The 18,078-nt window shown below is 36.8% G+C and overlaps 1 protein-coding gene across 2 annotated transcripts in view; it reads right to left on the minus strand.

Annotated features, from left to right (window-relative positions):
• Nucleotides 1–18,078, minus strand: part of Sema5c (Semaphorin 5c) — a 68,610-nt gene that overhangs the window by 23,509 nt on the left and 27,023 nt on the right. For both annotated transcript variants that reach the window (XM_066739937.1, XM_066739936.1), the window contains exon 2: nt 17,460–17,571. In XM_066739937.1, coding sequence (XP_066596034.1) covers nt 17,460–17,547 — 88 coding nt within the window. In that variant the 5' untranslated portion in view covers nt 17,548–17,571. The remainder of the gene's footprint in view (nt 1–17,459; nt 17,572–18,078) is intronic.

Genomic DNA, 18,078 nt, shown 5'->3' on the forward strand with positions numbered 1-18,078 from the left:
GGAAGAGAAAAACGAGCGGAAGAAGCAAGATAGGAGGATGAGGAGGAGAAGCTGAAGAAGCAGATGAAGAAGAAGAAGAAGGATGACTGGTACTGGAACTGGAAGCAGCAACAGAAGAAGAAACTCGTACGTGTAACTACGCGGCCCATTGATCCACGAAGCGATCGCTGACCGATCGATTCGGTTCACCAACCGATCGCGACTGCATCTCAGAAACGCAGTTTTACTCGATAGATCTCGTACACCGAGACTTCGCTCGTTCTAATACTTATATCCGTATAAATTACAACCCCCTTGATTCACTACGCAACCTAAAACACTCTCATGCAAATCACTCGATAAATTTATCGCTCAATTTCATAATAAATTTAGCGACGACGCGAATTACTGAATTAATCGCTCGACTCTTCGATAAATTTACAATCAAATTATCTCGATAATTAACCGCTTACATTTTTATCGCGTGTCCGGCGCGAGAGCAGATTGGATCGGGTTTTTATTGATCTTGAAAATTGCTCTTGCAGCTTTTTTCTATATATATAGCGTTTAATATAATTCCTGTGGAATATCGCGCTTTGTACACCGCGAGTAATGACAATTTTCTCGAACAACACCTATGTATGTGAATAGTGCGAGAGATCTCGCTTTGAAGATGGGCATGGGTGTATATATATGGTAAAAAGAATAATTGTTTAACGATCGGTGGTGACTCGACACGCAAAGCCATTTCTATTATATCGATCGTTTAACGCAGGAAAATTCTTGGTACTTAGAGAGGATATTAACATTTTTCATCGCACCGTGCGTATGCGTGCGAATTAAAATATAGTTGATACTGGGCTCTCAATGTTGTTTCTCGATAATTTTATTGCATCCGCTACTGGAATCGCACGTAATATCCTTGAAAAATATATAAATGCGTAAACGCACGCGAGCGACGTTAAAATTAAATCGTCGGTTCGGAATCGAGTATTCGACTCATTAGAATTTCGAATTACACGCGTATATAGGGAAGAGAAGAGTTCACGCGAGGTGTTGGCTCTGCGAAATCGATCTGTAAATAAAAGAAGTCGATGAAGCGTTATTACGGTTTTGAATAAAAGCCATTTAACAATCGGTTTCCATCGAGCATCGCTGCGGGTTACACGAACGTTTACACAGTGTTAAACGTCACGTAAAAACTCGTGCATAAAACAACCGAAATTTTGTGGTTATCCTCTCTCGCAAAAGTCCATTATTACAGTCACGAGATCAAACGGGATCAGCGAGTATAAAAGCGAAGAGCTTCGTGCGCTTGGGAGAAGGTCGTAGGAAATATTTTTACTCGAATAAGTGCAGGAAAAAATTCTATCTACGTGCGAGATGACTGCGTAATTTCTTCGATAACCTGCAATTTTCATACATCGATTTATTCCCACTATATATATCTTGAAGAATTTGATGCAACTTTGGTTATGCAGCTTTAAGCTTATTCGTTTTAATCAGTTTTTTACTCTAGAGATAAAACCTTGTAAAAATGTTCAGTTATAGGATTTTATTTCATTCATATCAGTGCTAATCAATATTTTTTTTTGTTAAATTTTGCACAGCTACATGAATATGAATTTTATATATCATTTAAAGTGCTTTTTCCCTAGCTTTTTATGCGGTAGGCACAACAAATGTAGCTTTCAACTTTCGATTGGGAATAAAAAATGACAGAAGCAACATAATTGATTGGAAATTGTTGAAATGTATAGTTTCGAATAAATTCTGCATAAAACTGATTTAATTTGTTCTTAATTCAAAGATATTCTGTAGATATACATATTTATTTGTCAGTTTTGTATTGTAAAATATTCTCGTGTTTTTTAAAAGAAAGGAAAATACATTTTTTGAAAATTTAAAGACAAGGTAACCACTTGTAATCCTTGAGTGAATCTGAAAAATCTCTTAAAGAGAATGAACCTTTTTCTCCATTATTCTCTAAACGATGTTTATTCGAGCTTGCGAAATTTGACCGATCTCTTCTCTCTCGCTCTCTCCTTCAAGGTTTTGTTATATTGAATTAAGGAGTTTCTCCACACCGTGGTGGTGGCTCAACGAACCTCTCCCTCCTCTCTCTCTCTCTCTCTCTCTCTCTCTCTCTCTCTCGAGTTAATTTCGCCGGTGAAGCTTGAATGACGAGGAAATTTAATTGGTCCCATTATGATGAGAAATCGAGTCGACTTGCAAAGTCACGAGGGGACGGACTGTGAAATAATAATGAAAAGTGTCGGTTAATTCGACGAAGAACCCGGATGCAAACACCGTATACCGTCCTATCGAAAGCATCGTGTGATTTGTCAGAATGTTATATAACCAGGCTCGTTTTAGTTTAAAAGCAAACATGCGATGAAATGAATCACTGCATTATTCCAGCAGGCTTATACTAAAATATTCCATGTGAATATACGAGAAATGCTGAATGAAAACGAGCAATTAAGCAGAATCCGAATGCATTTATCACTGAGGATTAAAATATTGTATAAATTATGATAAAAAGAAGTGGTGGCAAATGAAAATTGATCGTAGGTGCGTTATGCTGTGTCAGTCGGTTCCAGGGGGAGGGGGAGTGTGTGATGCAGGGAAATGGCCGATGGGGGTACGAAATAACGAGTAAATATGGAATTAAGCGAATGAGGGGTCGAGCATTTGTATGCCAGTGGCAAGCGGCGTGTCTCAAAAATTTCACTCGTCCAGGTATAGCCGTTAGTATATATATGTATGTATAAAAAGAGGCACACAGAGTATGCTGCGGGTTCGGTTCCGTTCGTTGACACGAATGGGGATTAAGTGTGACTGTGAAGCAGCAAACAACTGCACTTTTAATACCTCCAGGCTATTATTAAATCCTTCCCAATAAACCAGTCTTCGTTCTTAACGAATTCATTATCTCCCTATCGAATGGATAAAATAGCACGATAATTGTTTAGCAATTTTGATACGATATTTTTCATTAGAATTTATTGTTATTACTTATATATATTGCACACTGTGCACAGATCAATTTTAGGAGGAGGATTTGGAAAATGATTCAAAGATGTAGAAAATATATTTGTGGTACTTGTGCTAATGAAAATGAAAGAATTTTTAGCGATAAAGTAACACGATATTAATTATTCGGTCATTTACCGGTCTTCAATTAGATTATACGATGAACGTCAGAAAATTTGTTTAATTTTTTATGGTATAATCTAATTATAAAGCAGAAAATAGCAAAAATATTGTCAGCCCGTCTAGTGGTTTATATAATTCACTGTAATTTTTGCTGAAACACTTTTTCCCAACTAGAACAATTAATTAATTATATAGCGAGATAGCTAATTACACTTTATTGGAATTTAGAGTCAAAGTGAACTGCCGATTTACCAGATTTCAACTACGCATTATCGTTGCACACTTTTGGTTTCCCTGCTACGAGTGTCCATTCTGGCTTGACTAAACACAGCACGTTAGATACAATTATCACTGGAGTTACGTGCTTGAATGTAAAAACCGATTTCGCTTTAGCCAACCGATTTGTTGCAAACCATCGAGAGATCTCGCGAGATTCCCATAAAAACGTGAGATTTTTTGCCCAACCATTTCAAGAAAATCTCGTCGTTTCTTCTTATCGATATTATCGAGAATGTTCGAAATCGCTAATAAGAATTTCTCCCTCGAGTGTACATCTCACGCTCGAAAAAAATACTTAACACGATCGTTTATCAAACTCGAATAATTCAAGGTTAATTTTAAGGCTATTGATTCTGTCGAGCGGATTTTTTTTCATCGAAACTTTAGCGCCAGTGGATTTATAGCAGCTTCAATTTTTTCCTAAAGTGAAACTGATATCTCTGACTGAGAATCGTTAAGTTTATGAGCGTGTCTCGCTGTCTTTTTCAGAGTTGCCCCCCCCCCCTCCCCCCTATATACCGTCTCTCTCCGGGGCACGGGTATCCGAGAGCATTTCATGGCCTGTGACGTGCAAAAAGCAGACATACCGATCGCGTATCGCGAAAGCCTCCCCGCGTGCACTCGTGTCAATCATGCGAAAAACTCGTCTAAATTAACATAAAGCTCCGAGCTGGAATCGAAGCCTATGGTCATTATATCTTAAGGCGCTATTAATTATTTTGTATAAAAAACCTGCAAACTCATTTGAATTTTTTCAGATCGTTAGGAAAAATATTCGAGATACGAGGTGCGTTAAATTATCCGGTGAGTAACGACGGCTGTAATCTCGATATCAATAAATAATAATAACGGTTGATCACAGCTTGGAGTTGAAGAAAGAACAATTTCGATTCTTGATTTTAAAAAATGATTCAAATATATTTTCCAATCGATAAAATTTTCGCTCGAATCTGCAATAAAATTCTGAATCCAGCAGAAGGAATTAAGTTTTTGTCGCGAAATAATATTTTTGGTAAAATTTCAATGGCATTTTTTCACATAGCCTTGTTAAATTGCACCACGAGAAACTCGAGCATAAATGGAACAGTGGGATCGTGATGAGAAACGGTGTTTTTAAATAGAATGAGTAAGACGGGATAATTATGGTAGTACTGGCCATTAGGGTATAGAATGATTGCTTTAAAGTTTCACTTGACAATAAAAAACCTTTATTAACAAATTAAACTTTTCACAAACTTTTCAAGTCCATTTATTTATAAACCATAATTTTTCTTCCGCAGATCGTTCTATTTAGCAAAATCGAGAATTTTTTCCAATGGACATTGAGAATAGTTGCAGTTATGCTTTCTGAGAATCAGACTGAAAATGGACAAAAAATATTATATATATAAAGAGAGAGAAAGAGTGTAGGTTTGCAAAAAAAAAACTTGGGAGGCATTGGTAAAGGATATCAGGAGGAAAAGGATAAGAGAGGCAGATCTGAGAGAAAAGAGGAAGAAAAGAAGGAGATAAAGGTAGAGGCTTCACCGTGGCGAAGAACTCCTAGACTCTACCTGAGGGACGAGCTCGTTTCTCGTTAAATGGTTGCGAGTTACGATTGCTGTGAGCCTTTTTGCTCGCTCGCTAAGATTTAACGATAATTTGCGCTTCGATCGATACTCACGTTCCCCTTACCAAGGAAGCAAAACCACCTCGTGGCTTTGTGGCTAACGTCATTTCGCTTTGGATAATGCTCTCTCGTCTTTTCTTTTTTTCCATCGCTAAAACGTTACCAATAACAATAACTTTTACTGCCTGCTAAACATCATCCTCCTCTGTCCAGTCATTCAATTTTTCCTTCCACGAGATTTGCTTTTTCCGTAATAATAATTCTAGCAAATTATCGATCCTCGATGAGTTTACCCGGATTTCGTTCCATTTCAATATTTTATTCGACCATCAGTTTTCATTCGGTTGTCCCACAGGGGTGATATCTTTTATATAAAAAAACCTGCTCGTTCTGCTCGCTTGCAATATCGTAAAGTAAAGCTATAAATATGTATGGTTGGGGGAGGAGAGTAACAGCGATACGTACACAGCGTATACAAGTAGGCAGCCTGAAGATATACACAAAGTGGGGATGAACTTTCGATTCCTCAAGTTGGAATAAAAACAGGTCTAGTGCACTGTAATATTGATTAATGCTATAAATATTTTTATAAGCCAGGGAATAGCAATGGTAAAAACGTACAATCTAAATGCTTTTATAGAGATATATCGAAGAGTTGAAAAAAGTATTGCTTCATTTACCAAATACGCAAAATAAAAATATAACAATTTGGAAACAAATGAAATAATAAAAGCATCAATATAGCTAACAGTTTATTAATTTAAAAAGTATTAAATAATAATTGAAGATTAATTTCTACATTATAATTTTTATTTATGTATCATAAATAAATAGTTATTAGGGGTGAATTGAATCGAAGGGGATTAAAGGTGAAATATCAGAAGGAAAATAGGTGATAGAGGGGGTGAAGCTAGTTTATGAGATGGAAACTGAAAGAGTAGAGTGGAGTAGTCTGATTGGGGGTGGTTTGGTTAGCACGGATGTACTCTGTGATAGGGTTTAGGGAGCATGGGATTCCTCTTCTTCTATAGACTCTTCGAACACTAATGGAAATAACTCGATGCACAAAACAGTCTGCCTCAAGAGGCTGCATGCTTTTTATCAAATCTGCTGCATAAGCTTGTCGAGAGTTATCGAATAGTCTCCTAATATAAACCATATCTTACTTCTACCTTTCTAATATCTATCGTCCACATACTCCATGTATAAAAAGAACAATTTCTTTAAAACTACAGCTTTATATCAAATTTACAAAATCCTTTAGAAATTCTCTTCGTCTTAAAATTAATACATCTGATACTCGTTCCACTCATTATATTCATTAAATTCACAGTTTGCAGGAATAACGTTGTTTGCTACAAAGCTGATTAAAAGATAAAATTCGTTAATGAGATAATTTGCGTGACAGTTTGACACGCGTGTATCCAAAGTGGTCTCGAGTTGGGACAAGTTAATATATATATATACACTTAATACTGTGATCGAGGAATACATCGGCTGTTTAATGGAACCAAATTTCTCGAAGATTGCTAGAGGGCACGAGGGTCGGTGAGGATAGGATACAGAGCGATCGAAATCAAGATCGAGCCTCGAGATGGAATATTGAAATGTTCGAAATGTCCTAAAGTGGGGCTGACTATGCATCGAGGGATTTTCATAGAATTTTACGGACCACTTTGCTCTCCAGCCATGTTCGTTTCTCGCACGAATATAACGGTTATCCTTGGTAGATTCGAGGCTTATATACGAACAGGTTTTCGCGCTATGCAAATCTAATCCTCATCTTCGATAGGAAAGATGATGATTTCCAGAGAATATCGCCTCTCGTATATAAAAGAAGTAGATTTCCTACTCTCGCGCATCTTCCATTTATTTGCAGAATACTCTGCATCTAAAACTGGTTTCAGAGAGGCCACTATACAAAGTATATCGCTGTGATGATGATTAGCCGAGTGAGATCTCTCGAGACGAGAAGAGCCGGTGGATTTTCTCCGAGAGATTCTGATATAAGAGCTAGCGCAGCTGCATACTGTATTTTGCGATTACGTGATTGGAATCGCGATCTTTTCTCATCCGGAGAACCTTGTTCATTTAACGTAACGGAAAATGTCCACGCGTGTATATATATAAATGAATTTTGCAACGATAGAATTTGATGAATAAATGCCAGGACGATGTAGGGATTTTTTGGAAAAATGCGAGAAACCGCAAGTACATGATATTTTTCGGTGTGTCTGTGAGAGGAATGTTAGATTCTAAGTCTTCATATATGCTGTACACCAATACACACGCTGCAGATTCGTTAGACGTAACGCCGAAGCAAGCAGACGTTAACAAGATGACGTTTGTACCTGAGAGACCCGACCTCGCGTGAACAACACACGCAAAGATTAACACGTGTTAATCTGGCAGGCTTGTTTGTGCTAGGACTTTGGCACGAGAATGTATTGGCTAGGCCACGTATCGTAATAATGCTTATGTATGTACCTTTCCATCTCGAGAGCCTCGATATCTCTTTGCTTATAAATTTTGTGGAACACCAATTTTATGCTTCAGCATGCTACCTCTTTGTAGTTTGCAAAAGGAAATTCAATTTCTTCTTCCAAGTATATTATTTTTATCTAGAAAATTGTTGTCTTGAGAGAAAAATTTCAGATTTTTATTAAATCTATTACAGGAACCAAAAATGTCTTTTCTTTCTATGGTCGTAGTTCGAAAAATACGAGGGGAAGCCTTGTATCAGCTGCTTCTAATAATTTCGTTCTACGAAATCTAATTAAGCAAGGCTTCACCAATTTCCGGCACTGAGTGGTAAGAAAATTCATGGCTTGACCCGATACACACACTACCACAGCTGTATGGGATGATTTCATTTTTTGTTGAAATCAATCTTGAGTGGATTACTGGAGAAAAAAGTGTAAGGAGAAGTAGTATAACTATATATCGTTGGTGCGAGGTAGAATTGCAAAAAAAATGGCAGAATAGGTTAGATCGATGATTATTTTCCGACGAACACTCGTTTTTCGTTGAAATTAATCTTAGGCTGATTAGTGGAGTGGAAAGAGGGTGGGGATGAGTAGTAATGACTTTTGGTGGGGGAGAGGTGTAAAAAATTGAGGATATCGATTGGGTCGATGATTCTTTTGCGATACAGGCTTTATTATAGTGGCTGTTGCGGATATTAAGCGTGGTTAACATCGTGGAACACGGTGCAATTAAAAACGGATTTGCGATGAACAAGGCCAGCGAGCGCTCGTCTAGAATTTATCGCTAAAGGAAAATCGGTATGTGGCCACTCTATGGCGATCGATCTTTAAGAAAATTTCTGGACTCGTATCGCAACACGGTGGAAACCCCCGAGACAAAGGATCCACGTCTGAATTACGTCATTCTTGCTGATACGCGAATGCCACCTCGCAATACACGTAAATCTTCCAGATTTCACCACAAACCACCGCAATGGAAATACGAAGGAAGGAATTCTATTGATTTCTTATGGACTTACGAGTCTAACTCTTATTATTTTTATCCATTCTTCCAAATTGCATATGAATCGTGTGGCTACAGTTTATTATCTTTTTACTCATATTTCTCAACATTCGTAATACAATTTTTTAAACAAAAGTATTTCCAAGGAAACGTCAGAAATGAATAAAAAAAGAAATTTAATTTTTTACACAAGAGTCTAATTCTATAGAACAAACGCTGAAATACTCGAAAAATAATATATTCCAACGTATTTAAATATTGAAGGATTTATATGAAGTAAAATACAGCAATTTTAAAATATACTAAAATTGAATAAAAATTAGGGAAAGCGTTAAATGCGAATTGATGTGTGAGTATAAATTTATCTCGTATATAGGAAAAATGTGCTATACTCTCTAGGAGAAGAGGCATACCTACTTTACGTACTTGTTGCATAAATAACTATTTAATCCATGCTTCCCTCTCTCTTTAAAATAATATATTTTCCAACTCACCTCGTAACCCGCATCCGGACATCGGGGACTGTAAAAGCAAGATACGACACCGATAATAGAGAATCGCAGGCTGAGCTTGTTCCTCGGTAAATAGTTTTATTAGTCGGCAGTTTTAAAATTGGGACGATGAACGGCTACAGTTGGATTTAACGAGCATTGCGTTCGAATAGGCCATTTCGAGCAACTTTGAGGCTGGCTATCTACGGATCGACACACGAGATGATATTTATCCGAGCCGCAGCAACGCAGACCCGTAGCTTGTAATTTGGATACGTCTTGTAAAGCGGCTGTGAAGCAGGGAATTACCGATCGCCACTATTTTGTCAGAGTCTTGTAAAACATTTCCGAGAAAGCCAGAGATAAAGCATCGACGTGCATAAAGAAGCGAAATATGACGAAATTATTACTCCCCGCGAGCATTAAGCCGCGCGTTACGAGCGAGCTATAATAAAGCTATTCATCTTATACATATATATATATATATACATTCATTGTACAATGCATATTCCACAGCTTCATTCAACTCTGTTCAAATTAACTGGAGATTATTACCACGAAATTCCTCAATTTCATTTATCAATTATTATTGCAGTGGTAAAACTCAATCGACTGCATAAATTCATTTGTATTCTAAAAATCAGACATTATATTATCTTCATATATGTCTTTTGGTTTATACTTCTATGGGTTATAATCAATTTTAATTTGTTTTGCGAATTTTTTAAAAAATAGCATTGTTCGCCATCGAATTTGTTTCTGGAGACAATAATTAACCGAGCTACGTAAAAACGTACGTGGTATCCTGTTTGAAATGGGATGCATGTAGTCAGTATATAAGTATATATTTTTTTTCATTTTAACTTCAAAGGTTACTCTTAAGGAATGGGTTAAGCATTCTTCCACAGGATTCAAAATGTGCGTGTACGTGTGTGTATAATATAGGTGCTCGGAAAAGAAGCGAGTAAGTAGCTGAAGTGTGCGAAACCGATGGCAAAAGACGTCGTACAATAAAGCAGAACTGGATGTATCCGTTGAGCGCGTGCGCTTCTCTCCTCAGCTTCTTTGAGACGAATGAACGAGCGAGCGAGAATAAATGCGTGATTTACAGCAGTGGACCGAGATTTACAGCTCGTGTCCGTCTGTTCGTTGGCCAGTGTCAGCGTGAAGCCACTCCCTTCCCATTTGAGAAACAAAGGGGGGAATAACATAACTTGGAATAAGAATAGGCTAAGGCCTCTTTTCTTCTTCTTGGGAGACGATTTGATTTGCCGCCAGAAATGAGAGAAAGAACGAAAAGAAATTCGTATGATTATTTAACGAAATAAACGCGAGCTCGATTCTTTTCCTCGAAAAATGAATTTTGTAATTTACGTGTTATTTTAATTAGCTGCTGGCATTTTCATGTAGTGGGAAAAATTATTTGATTATAATAGATCATGATTTGACAGTTCCTATAGAGTTAATTACTTGAGATTAATAATCTTGGATTTAAATGGACTATATTTGATTTGTGTTAAATGATTTTTTTCATTCAATTAATTATTTAATAAAAATAAGTTTCTCTCACTGAACTAAGTGAATTATTTCATTGGGAATATTCAAGGTATGATTTATTTGAATCGAATGTGTTTTTTTCTTGGGGTATGCAGAGTTCTTCTAATGAACTGTCGCTTGTTATTAAGAGATACAGTGGTATTTCCATGGCGAGTAATTTTAAACACAGCCGAGGTAATCTCTTACCGAAGACAAATGGACTTGCCGCCAGAGAGAGAAAGAACAAAAAGAAAATCTTGTAATTATATAAACAAAAATACGAGTTCTCTTCAAAAAGTGATTTTATAATTTTATGCACTATTTCAATCGACCGCACCGTTTCCATAGTTTTCCAAATACAATATCGTTTGTCATCCCATTTTTCAACCAAACTCTCAACAGCTGGATTAAAAGGCATATATAACTAGCCTGGAGGCATTTCGCCGAGAACCAAAGCCTCTTATTTATTCGCGTATTAAGTTTCTCATAAAAAGTATCTTACTCGCAAAGTGGATTTGCAAATTTTACTTTACGAGAAGAGTTTTGCGTGGAAATTTGTAGCCTATTTACGACACGATGTAGTAAAAGTGATGCAATCACTAAAGCGATAAGTGCAAGAGTTGCTCATTCTTTTCTGTAAAAAGCTCGCAATGAATGCCTAGTAAATTCATATTACAGCTGGAATCCAGTATTGAATTGCGAAAAAGTTGAAGATTCTTCCGCGATTCTTCCGCGCAACTTGGAGCCGATTTATCTCAGCCTCGAATCTACGCATAATTTTCGTTACTTGGTACGCGAAGCAAACCACCCGAAACTTTTGGTATTCCTTGCGGAGCTTCTGATTATACGCTCGTAAATATCTCAACGTATAAAAATATTTCTTAATGATAATAATGCTTCTCCTTTAATAGCCTGGAACCCTGCGAGGGACATTGGTATTTTTCGTGTATGAATTTGCGAAATACGTGACGAGACACGTGTACATAAATTCACGACAAATGCTGGACAAAATATAATTACAATTACAAACAATAAATGTCGTCAAAACCAGATGTAGTTTAAATTTTAATTCTATATATTAAGTAATTGAATTAAATTATATAGAAATTGAACAAATCTTGTAATTTTAATTGCAATTATTTTTTGTTTATTGTGTTGCAGGGTTCATAAGAGTAATTCCTGAGGAAAAAGGTGTGTTTCATTGATTCGAGGTATCGTACGTCGATATATCGATGGGGATTACACCCCTGATGAGTGTAATGATTGGAAAGGTTACCACGGTCACCTTAATAGGCAATGATTTATTAAAGTTTCTAGAGAAAGCTCTCCTTTTTCTTCTCAGTGCTTTAATATATCGATTAATCGCCAAGCTACCTATTAATCTTATCACCGTGAGTCTGTTAACTTCTCCTACAACTCTTTTTCTCTGCTTGTTTCCTCTCGAGAGGAAACTTTCTTGTACATATACTATATATATATAAAATGTGCTGTCTCATTTTACTAAAATCCTCTTTCAAGCTTTACGCTTCGTTTTTGTATATCAACCAAAACATTCTCTTTCCCTGCTTTCCCCTTACTTATAAAATTATATTTTATATTATAATAACCCAATTTTATCGTTAGAAAAATGTCAAGCTGCGATAAGTTCGTTGGGACCCAGTAGGGATCGCGAGGATTAAATTAAAATTGAATTATTAAATTGTAAAAAATTATACAAAAATTTATAATCGCAAAAAAAGATTAATGGTACGAACGGCGGATAATTAAATTAATTATCCACCAAAGCACAATCGTGGAATGTAGATTTTCCACGATATTTTTTCAATGTGATCTATCCTAAAAATCATAATTTAATTTTGTGCCTCGCGTTCTACATAAAATTCGATATTAAATGTCAGCTTTGAAACTGAAATTTGCCAAAAGTTTTACCCGCAATGGAATTTCTTATCGCATCTTCGTAAACAAGAGACTTTTAAACATCCATTTTTGTTTTATTTTAAAATAGAATTGGAAATTACTTACCGTAATAAATCAAACAGCCAAGCTACTTTAATTTGTCGTTACGAGCGAGAAACCAGATTAAATCTGCGCTACAGGGATAAAATTCTTAGGAGTTGATATAGTGTTGCAGCGATCGCCTCGGTGCAAAATTGGCGCCAGTAGGCTATTATATTATAGAAAGAGAGTAAGAGAGAGGTAAACTAGCTCTAGAATGTTAGGCTCCGTTGCGATTAGCGTTTGCTTTAAATATTATTCCATAATAAAATAATATTTTCACAAAGCACTAATTGCAACGGTCTCTAGAATGTTAGGCTCCGTAGCGATTAGCACTTAATGAAAATATAATTAGGGGTCAGGTAGACAAATGTAACACAATGGCTTTTCGTCGGCCCTCGGACCACTATATATAGCTTAGCCCCGTAACTCTGTAGTATAAACGCGTCTCTCTACCCTAATTACGAAAAGCACAAGTTCGACCTAATTTTATATTCATAACGCGTATACACAGCTATGGAACTAGAGTAAAGACACGCACGTACACACACAAATAGGTGAAACATAGCGAAGAACCGTTGGGAATGGCTAGCATTATTCCATATAACATATAGTCTTTAATATCGAGCAGTTAACGTCGAGGAGCAAAAAGAAAAGTTGAAGAGACGAAATACGTGTTTGGAGAGTGGCTGGTCGAGGTTTACGGTTAATTTAATAATAATAATAATAGAAAAAAGCCTATATATAATAAACCGCCGGGACTAATTACTTTAGGGCACTGATAGGAGCCTCTTGCACTGGCGAACCAACAGTCCAATGAGTCTGTTTATAGAAGAGACTGTATCTTATCTATCCCGCGATATGCCGCGACAGTAATACGAGTATATAGCATGCATGTGAGCGGGTCATCTTAAAACCCCATCAGAAACGTTCGTTTCAACGACTAAATTGATTTTCCATATGGAAATAAAAAAATAATCCTCTCTCTTCTCGCAATAGCCCCGGATGAGGCATTTCTAATATAAAGTCGTGACTGTTGTTTATATATCGTTTAATAATCTCTAATTTAATAATTAAAAGCGAATCCAACTTTAAAGATAAGCTATCAATGATGGATCGTCGTTTTACTACTTATCTATTATTACTATTTATTCATTCATATATTCCACCGATCGACGTACCTTAATTGCGACTCTTTATGGGTTAAAAATTCTACCTTCTTTCTTTTTTATTTTTTCGAAAATCGATATTGTGTGTTCGCATAATAATCCTGCAGATTTTCTTTATTATTATTATACTATTCGCGAAAAAAGTTATTAAAATTGTAAGAATGTTTAAAGTGCGATTCTATAAGCAATATTAAACACGTTATACTCGTTTTAAGAATAGGATTACTGCGAGTCGTTTCGTTTCTCTATTAGATTCAACGAAGAGATTCGGTTAAGGAAAATAATAACAGTTGTATCGCACGCGATAATCCAATGTAAAGAGTTCATTGGATGATCGTTGCACGGTGTAATAAAGGGGGGGGGGGGAGGAATACGTTATAAATAATATAAGGAAATATCTGGCAGACGATCGGCGAATACCGCTCGATCACTGACTGTAAAGCGCCATAAACGACGCGTTGCTGAAATTCCTGGCGACTCGACGCGCCGCTCGAGAGCGAATTGCGAAAAATTTCGCGTGCACTGGCATAATCGAGGATCAAACTCGGAGAGCATCCTTCGGCCAATCTCATTGTCAGCGAATGCTCAATAAATACACTGACTAATAATTTAATCGTCTATCAAAACAAAACACTTATGCATTAAAATATAACTTAAAATCACCTGTAAAAACTCTTCCTTTTTACAAACTAAACCTCGATATTTCACGCTACATTAAATCAACCTTATAACCTATCTAAAAACTCAAGATCACTTTGAAAAGATGAAATTCACACCGCATGATAAAAATGTTAAGTTAATTTTTCAAAATAAAAGAGGAAAATAACGAGAAGGTAGCAGTGATCATTTTTAAAATGACTCGCAACCCCGAGACACTTGTACACAGGAGTGCCTCGCATTGATTTCGCTGAATCAGGCTTTCGAAATAATGCTGGTGGATCGAACGAGTGCTCTGTGTATGTGCTATATAGTATGAAATGGGAGTTGAAAGGAGCGAGACGTATCGAGAAAGGAATTAACGTCGGTTAAAGTGATTATAAGCGGATCCTTCGGTTCGATAAAGGCTCTTCAGAAGCGTCAAATTGCCAACGTGATATTCAGGATATTCGAGTAGCCGCGTGGCTTTTGATTCGCTCGTCGATCACACCGCCTAATCGAGCGAATCGAACATCGGCAAACAATCGAGTCCGCGCGCGGCGCGGGCGACTGAACCGTAAACGCTTCGACACGCTGTGTATTTGTGTGCGAACGCGACTACACGTTGCGTAATTTCGCCGGATCGTTTCATTAATAAAGCGGCGGTCCCGTTTGCTTATTGTAACAACGCCATAATTTAATCCGATCAATAATACGCGTTTTATCCGTATATCCCCCATTATCGAGCCATTACGTTTTATCGCGTCACGATTTATCGCGCTTTTCCCTCTTTAATAATGGAAAAATTTCTAAGAATATTACCGATCTATATATATGGCTATTTATTACGGCCGAGAAATTAAATCCGTTGTAAATTCGATAAGATTTAATCGATTATTCAAATTATCGATGTAACACAGCACCGAGTGGCCTGTAAATATATTTCGTAGAGCAAAAGCGATCGTTATTAAAGGAGACGAAAAGTTTTCTCGAGCGAACGGATGAAATTTAGCTGTATACATATATGCACGTTATGTAAAATCGTTGTAGGATTTATTTATCGCGCTTCGTGAATTATTTGGCGTTGAATGCGTCTCGCTAGGTTGCATTGTGCCTTACAATGAAAATATATCGAGATATCGAATGGACCCTGCCGAGTGGGATATTAAATCTCCATGGGAAATGATCCAGCCAAGTTATTCAATAATAAAGTGCATCGTTTCGAGAGTGTGGAAGGCGAGCAGCTCGAATATTCTATATATATATATATATATATATATATATATATATAGAGAGAGAGAGAGAGAGAGAGAGAGAGAAGTTAAAATATTCACTGGGGTAGTGATAAAGACGCGTGTGTAATTCTCCCAAAGGGATTCGTCCAGGCTGCTTTATTGAAACGTCGATTCCTATCGCATTCCGGACAAATGAAAATTTTCAAAAATATCCACGATCCTTCTATAAAACGATAATTGCATCCGCTTACCGGTCCTCGGTCTGTACTCCTCAATATAACGGCATCGTTATTCCGCTCCACGCGCTCCCCTAATGGCGCGACAATTTTCATTTGCACCGCTCCGCGCAGCGCGAAACCTTAATAAAATAATAATGAGAAGTCGCGGAAAAAGATAATAAAAGAGTGACAATTTTAAGACTCGGTAATGTATCGAGTGTCCCAAAAGTCTCGACTCTTTTAAATAACTTAAAAATTAAACTTTTGTGAAAATAATATGTTTTATAATCTTTTTGTCTATTTTATTAGGTTGACCTTTTTAACTATAATGCCAAGGTTACGCAAAGATACCCTTGAGTTTCTTTTTAACGATAAACATCTTATATACATTATTTACATATTCTTACAGCTGACTTTAGAAGCTTTCCAAAATTTTATTTTCGTTTTCCACTTCATTCGGTCGATAAATTCAAAAAATTCATGCTAACGATCCAAGGGCTAATAGGAAGTTTAAAAGCAAAGAATTTTAAATCCCTAAAGTAACTGTTCAATCTCAACAATTAAGATAAACAAGATTGTAAAAGAATTTAATTTTTAAAATCATTCGCTCCACACGAATCTATAGTCTTGGTACGAGTCATTTAATCGGGCACCTTGTGCAGTTGATGAAGACACCGATGATAACGAGGAAAAGAGTAAAAAAAATGAGGAGGCAAAGCCCAAAGGGGGAAATTGCTACTGAAAATGATTATCGTAAGGCGTGGCTTTGCTGTTCCCAATTCGTTCGGTCCACATTTCAAGCTACTCATTTCGAATCTCGCGGAGATAACGCTCCCAGATCGGGAGAGTCACCCACGTGTGTATCTTAGCGCGTGTAACTGTACATCACGTCGCAACTGGTGATAAGTGACTCCGATGGCCTAACTCTCTTTCTCATATGGGAGGGGGAGAGAGAGAGAGAGAGAGAGAGAAATACACACATATACACTTAATGGCTAATGGCACGTACACTCGAGATTCACGGGCCGAGAAATTGGAGGATGAAATTTGCATAAAGTAGAAAGTCTATTATTGGCGCTCGCAGTACTTTAGATGTCATCAATTCGATTAGATCGAGAGGGGCTTTAGCGAACGTGTAAATCTTCGAGCGTTAAATGTATATTATTAAATAAACGTTGAGTCGCTCATCGCTCTCGCTCGTGTGTTTTCAAGCACTTTTATCCCCGATGAGAGAACTCGTCCCGGAAAGGATCGGGCGTGGTCGTTTTTACGTTCTACAACAATTTTGCAATTCGCATTTACATTAGCGAGAGTCCCTCTCGTTCTTTTAGCACGTGTGTATAATCTCGCAATTCGAAAATCTTTACCAAAAGAGGATTTCTAAAAAAAATGTCTGTTGTCTGTTATCTTTTTAATTCGATTTTAAATTTCATTAATACGATAAATGATATAGTACACGAATAGACATTATTACAGAAAAACTTTCGCAATCAACACATGTCTGTCTTTTAAGATATAGGATATACAAATTGGAGTTATCATAAGAAAAAAGTGATATCAATATCACTACATTATTATATACAGCGTTAAACTCTACCTAAGATTTGTTTAACTTTTAAACATGAATAAATTAGTTAATTATTTTTGTTCAAAGCCTAGCTTACCTTCGTAAGAGATGTGGCGGAAATCGTCGCTGGCTGCGGAGGCACCTGCGATGAAAATTAACGCCAATCGTAGAAAACCGCGGGCCATCGTTGCTGGACTGGATCTTCGCGTCTAAAATCGAAAAAATATTTTGCATAAAGCCAGAGCTGATATTTCATCGAAGAGCAAAATTACAAAATGTATTAATGCAATGAGAATAAAAAACATATTTCCACAAAAAAGAATGACAATTTTTACCACAATAAAAAAACAGTATATTTCATAGAAATCAATTTTCCACGAACAATCATCCATCCATTACCAGTATGTATTCGGTAAAATTTTTATAACGATGCATACACCAGTTGTTGATGAATCAGAGAAATCGCGAGGGTATAAAAATCTCGCTAATTGCATAATCGTCGAAGAAACTGCAAAGTTCATCTTGATAACTTTATAGATTTAGATATTAAGGATTTATGGAGTGCATGTATAACTAACGTGGCTGGCTTTTGCATCGAGCAGATGAGATCCTTTTTCATCGAGTGTAAGAGACGCAGGCCGAATGGTCGTACTGGAAAAAGTCATCGATTGCACAATCGACAAGACTATAGTTTGTAAATACGTATGTAAAAAACT

The sequence above is a fragment of the Prorops nasuta genome, unplaced genomic scaffold (assembly GCF_024137725.1).
Source record: "Prorops nasuta isolate Cenicafe-Biocafe unplaced genomic scaffold, Cenicafe_Pnas_1.2 PNAS00021, whole genome shotgun sequence".
NCBI lineage: Eukaryota > Metazoa > Arthropoda > Insecta > Hymenoptera > Bethylidae > Prorops > Prorops nasuta.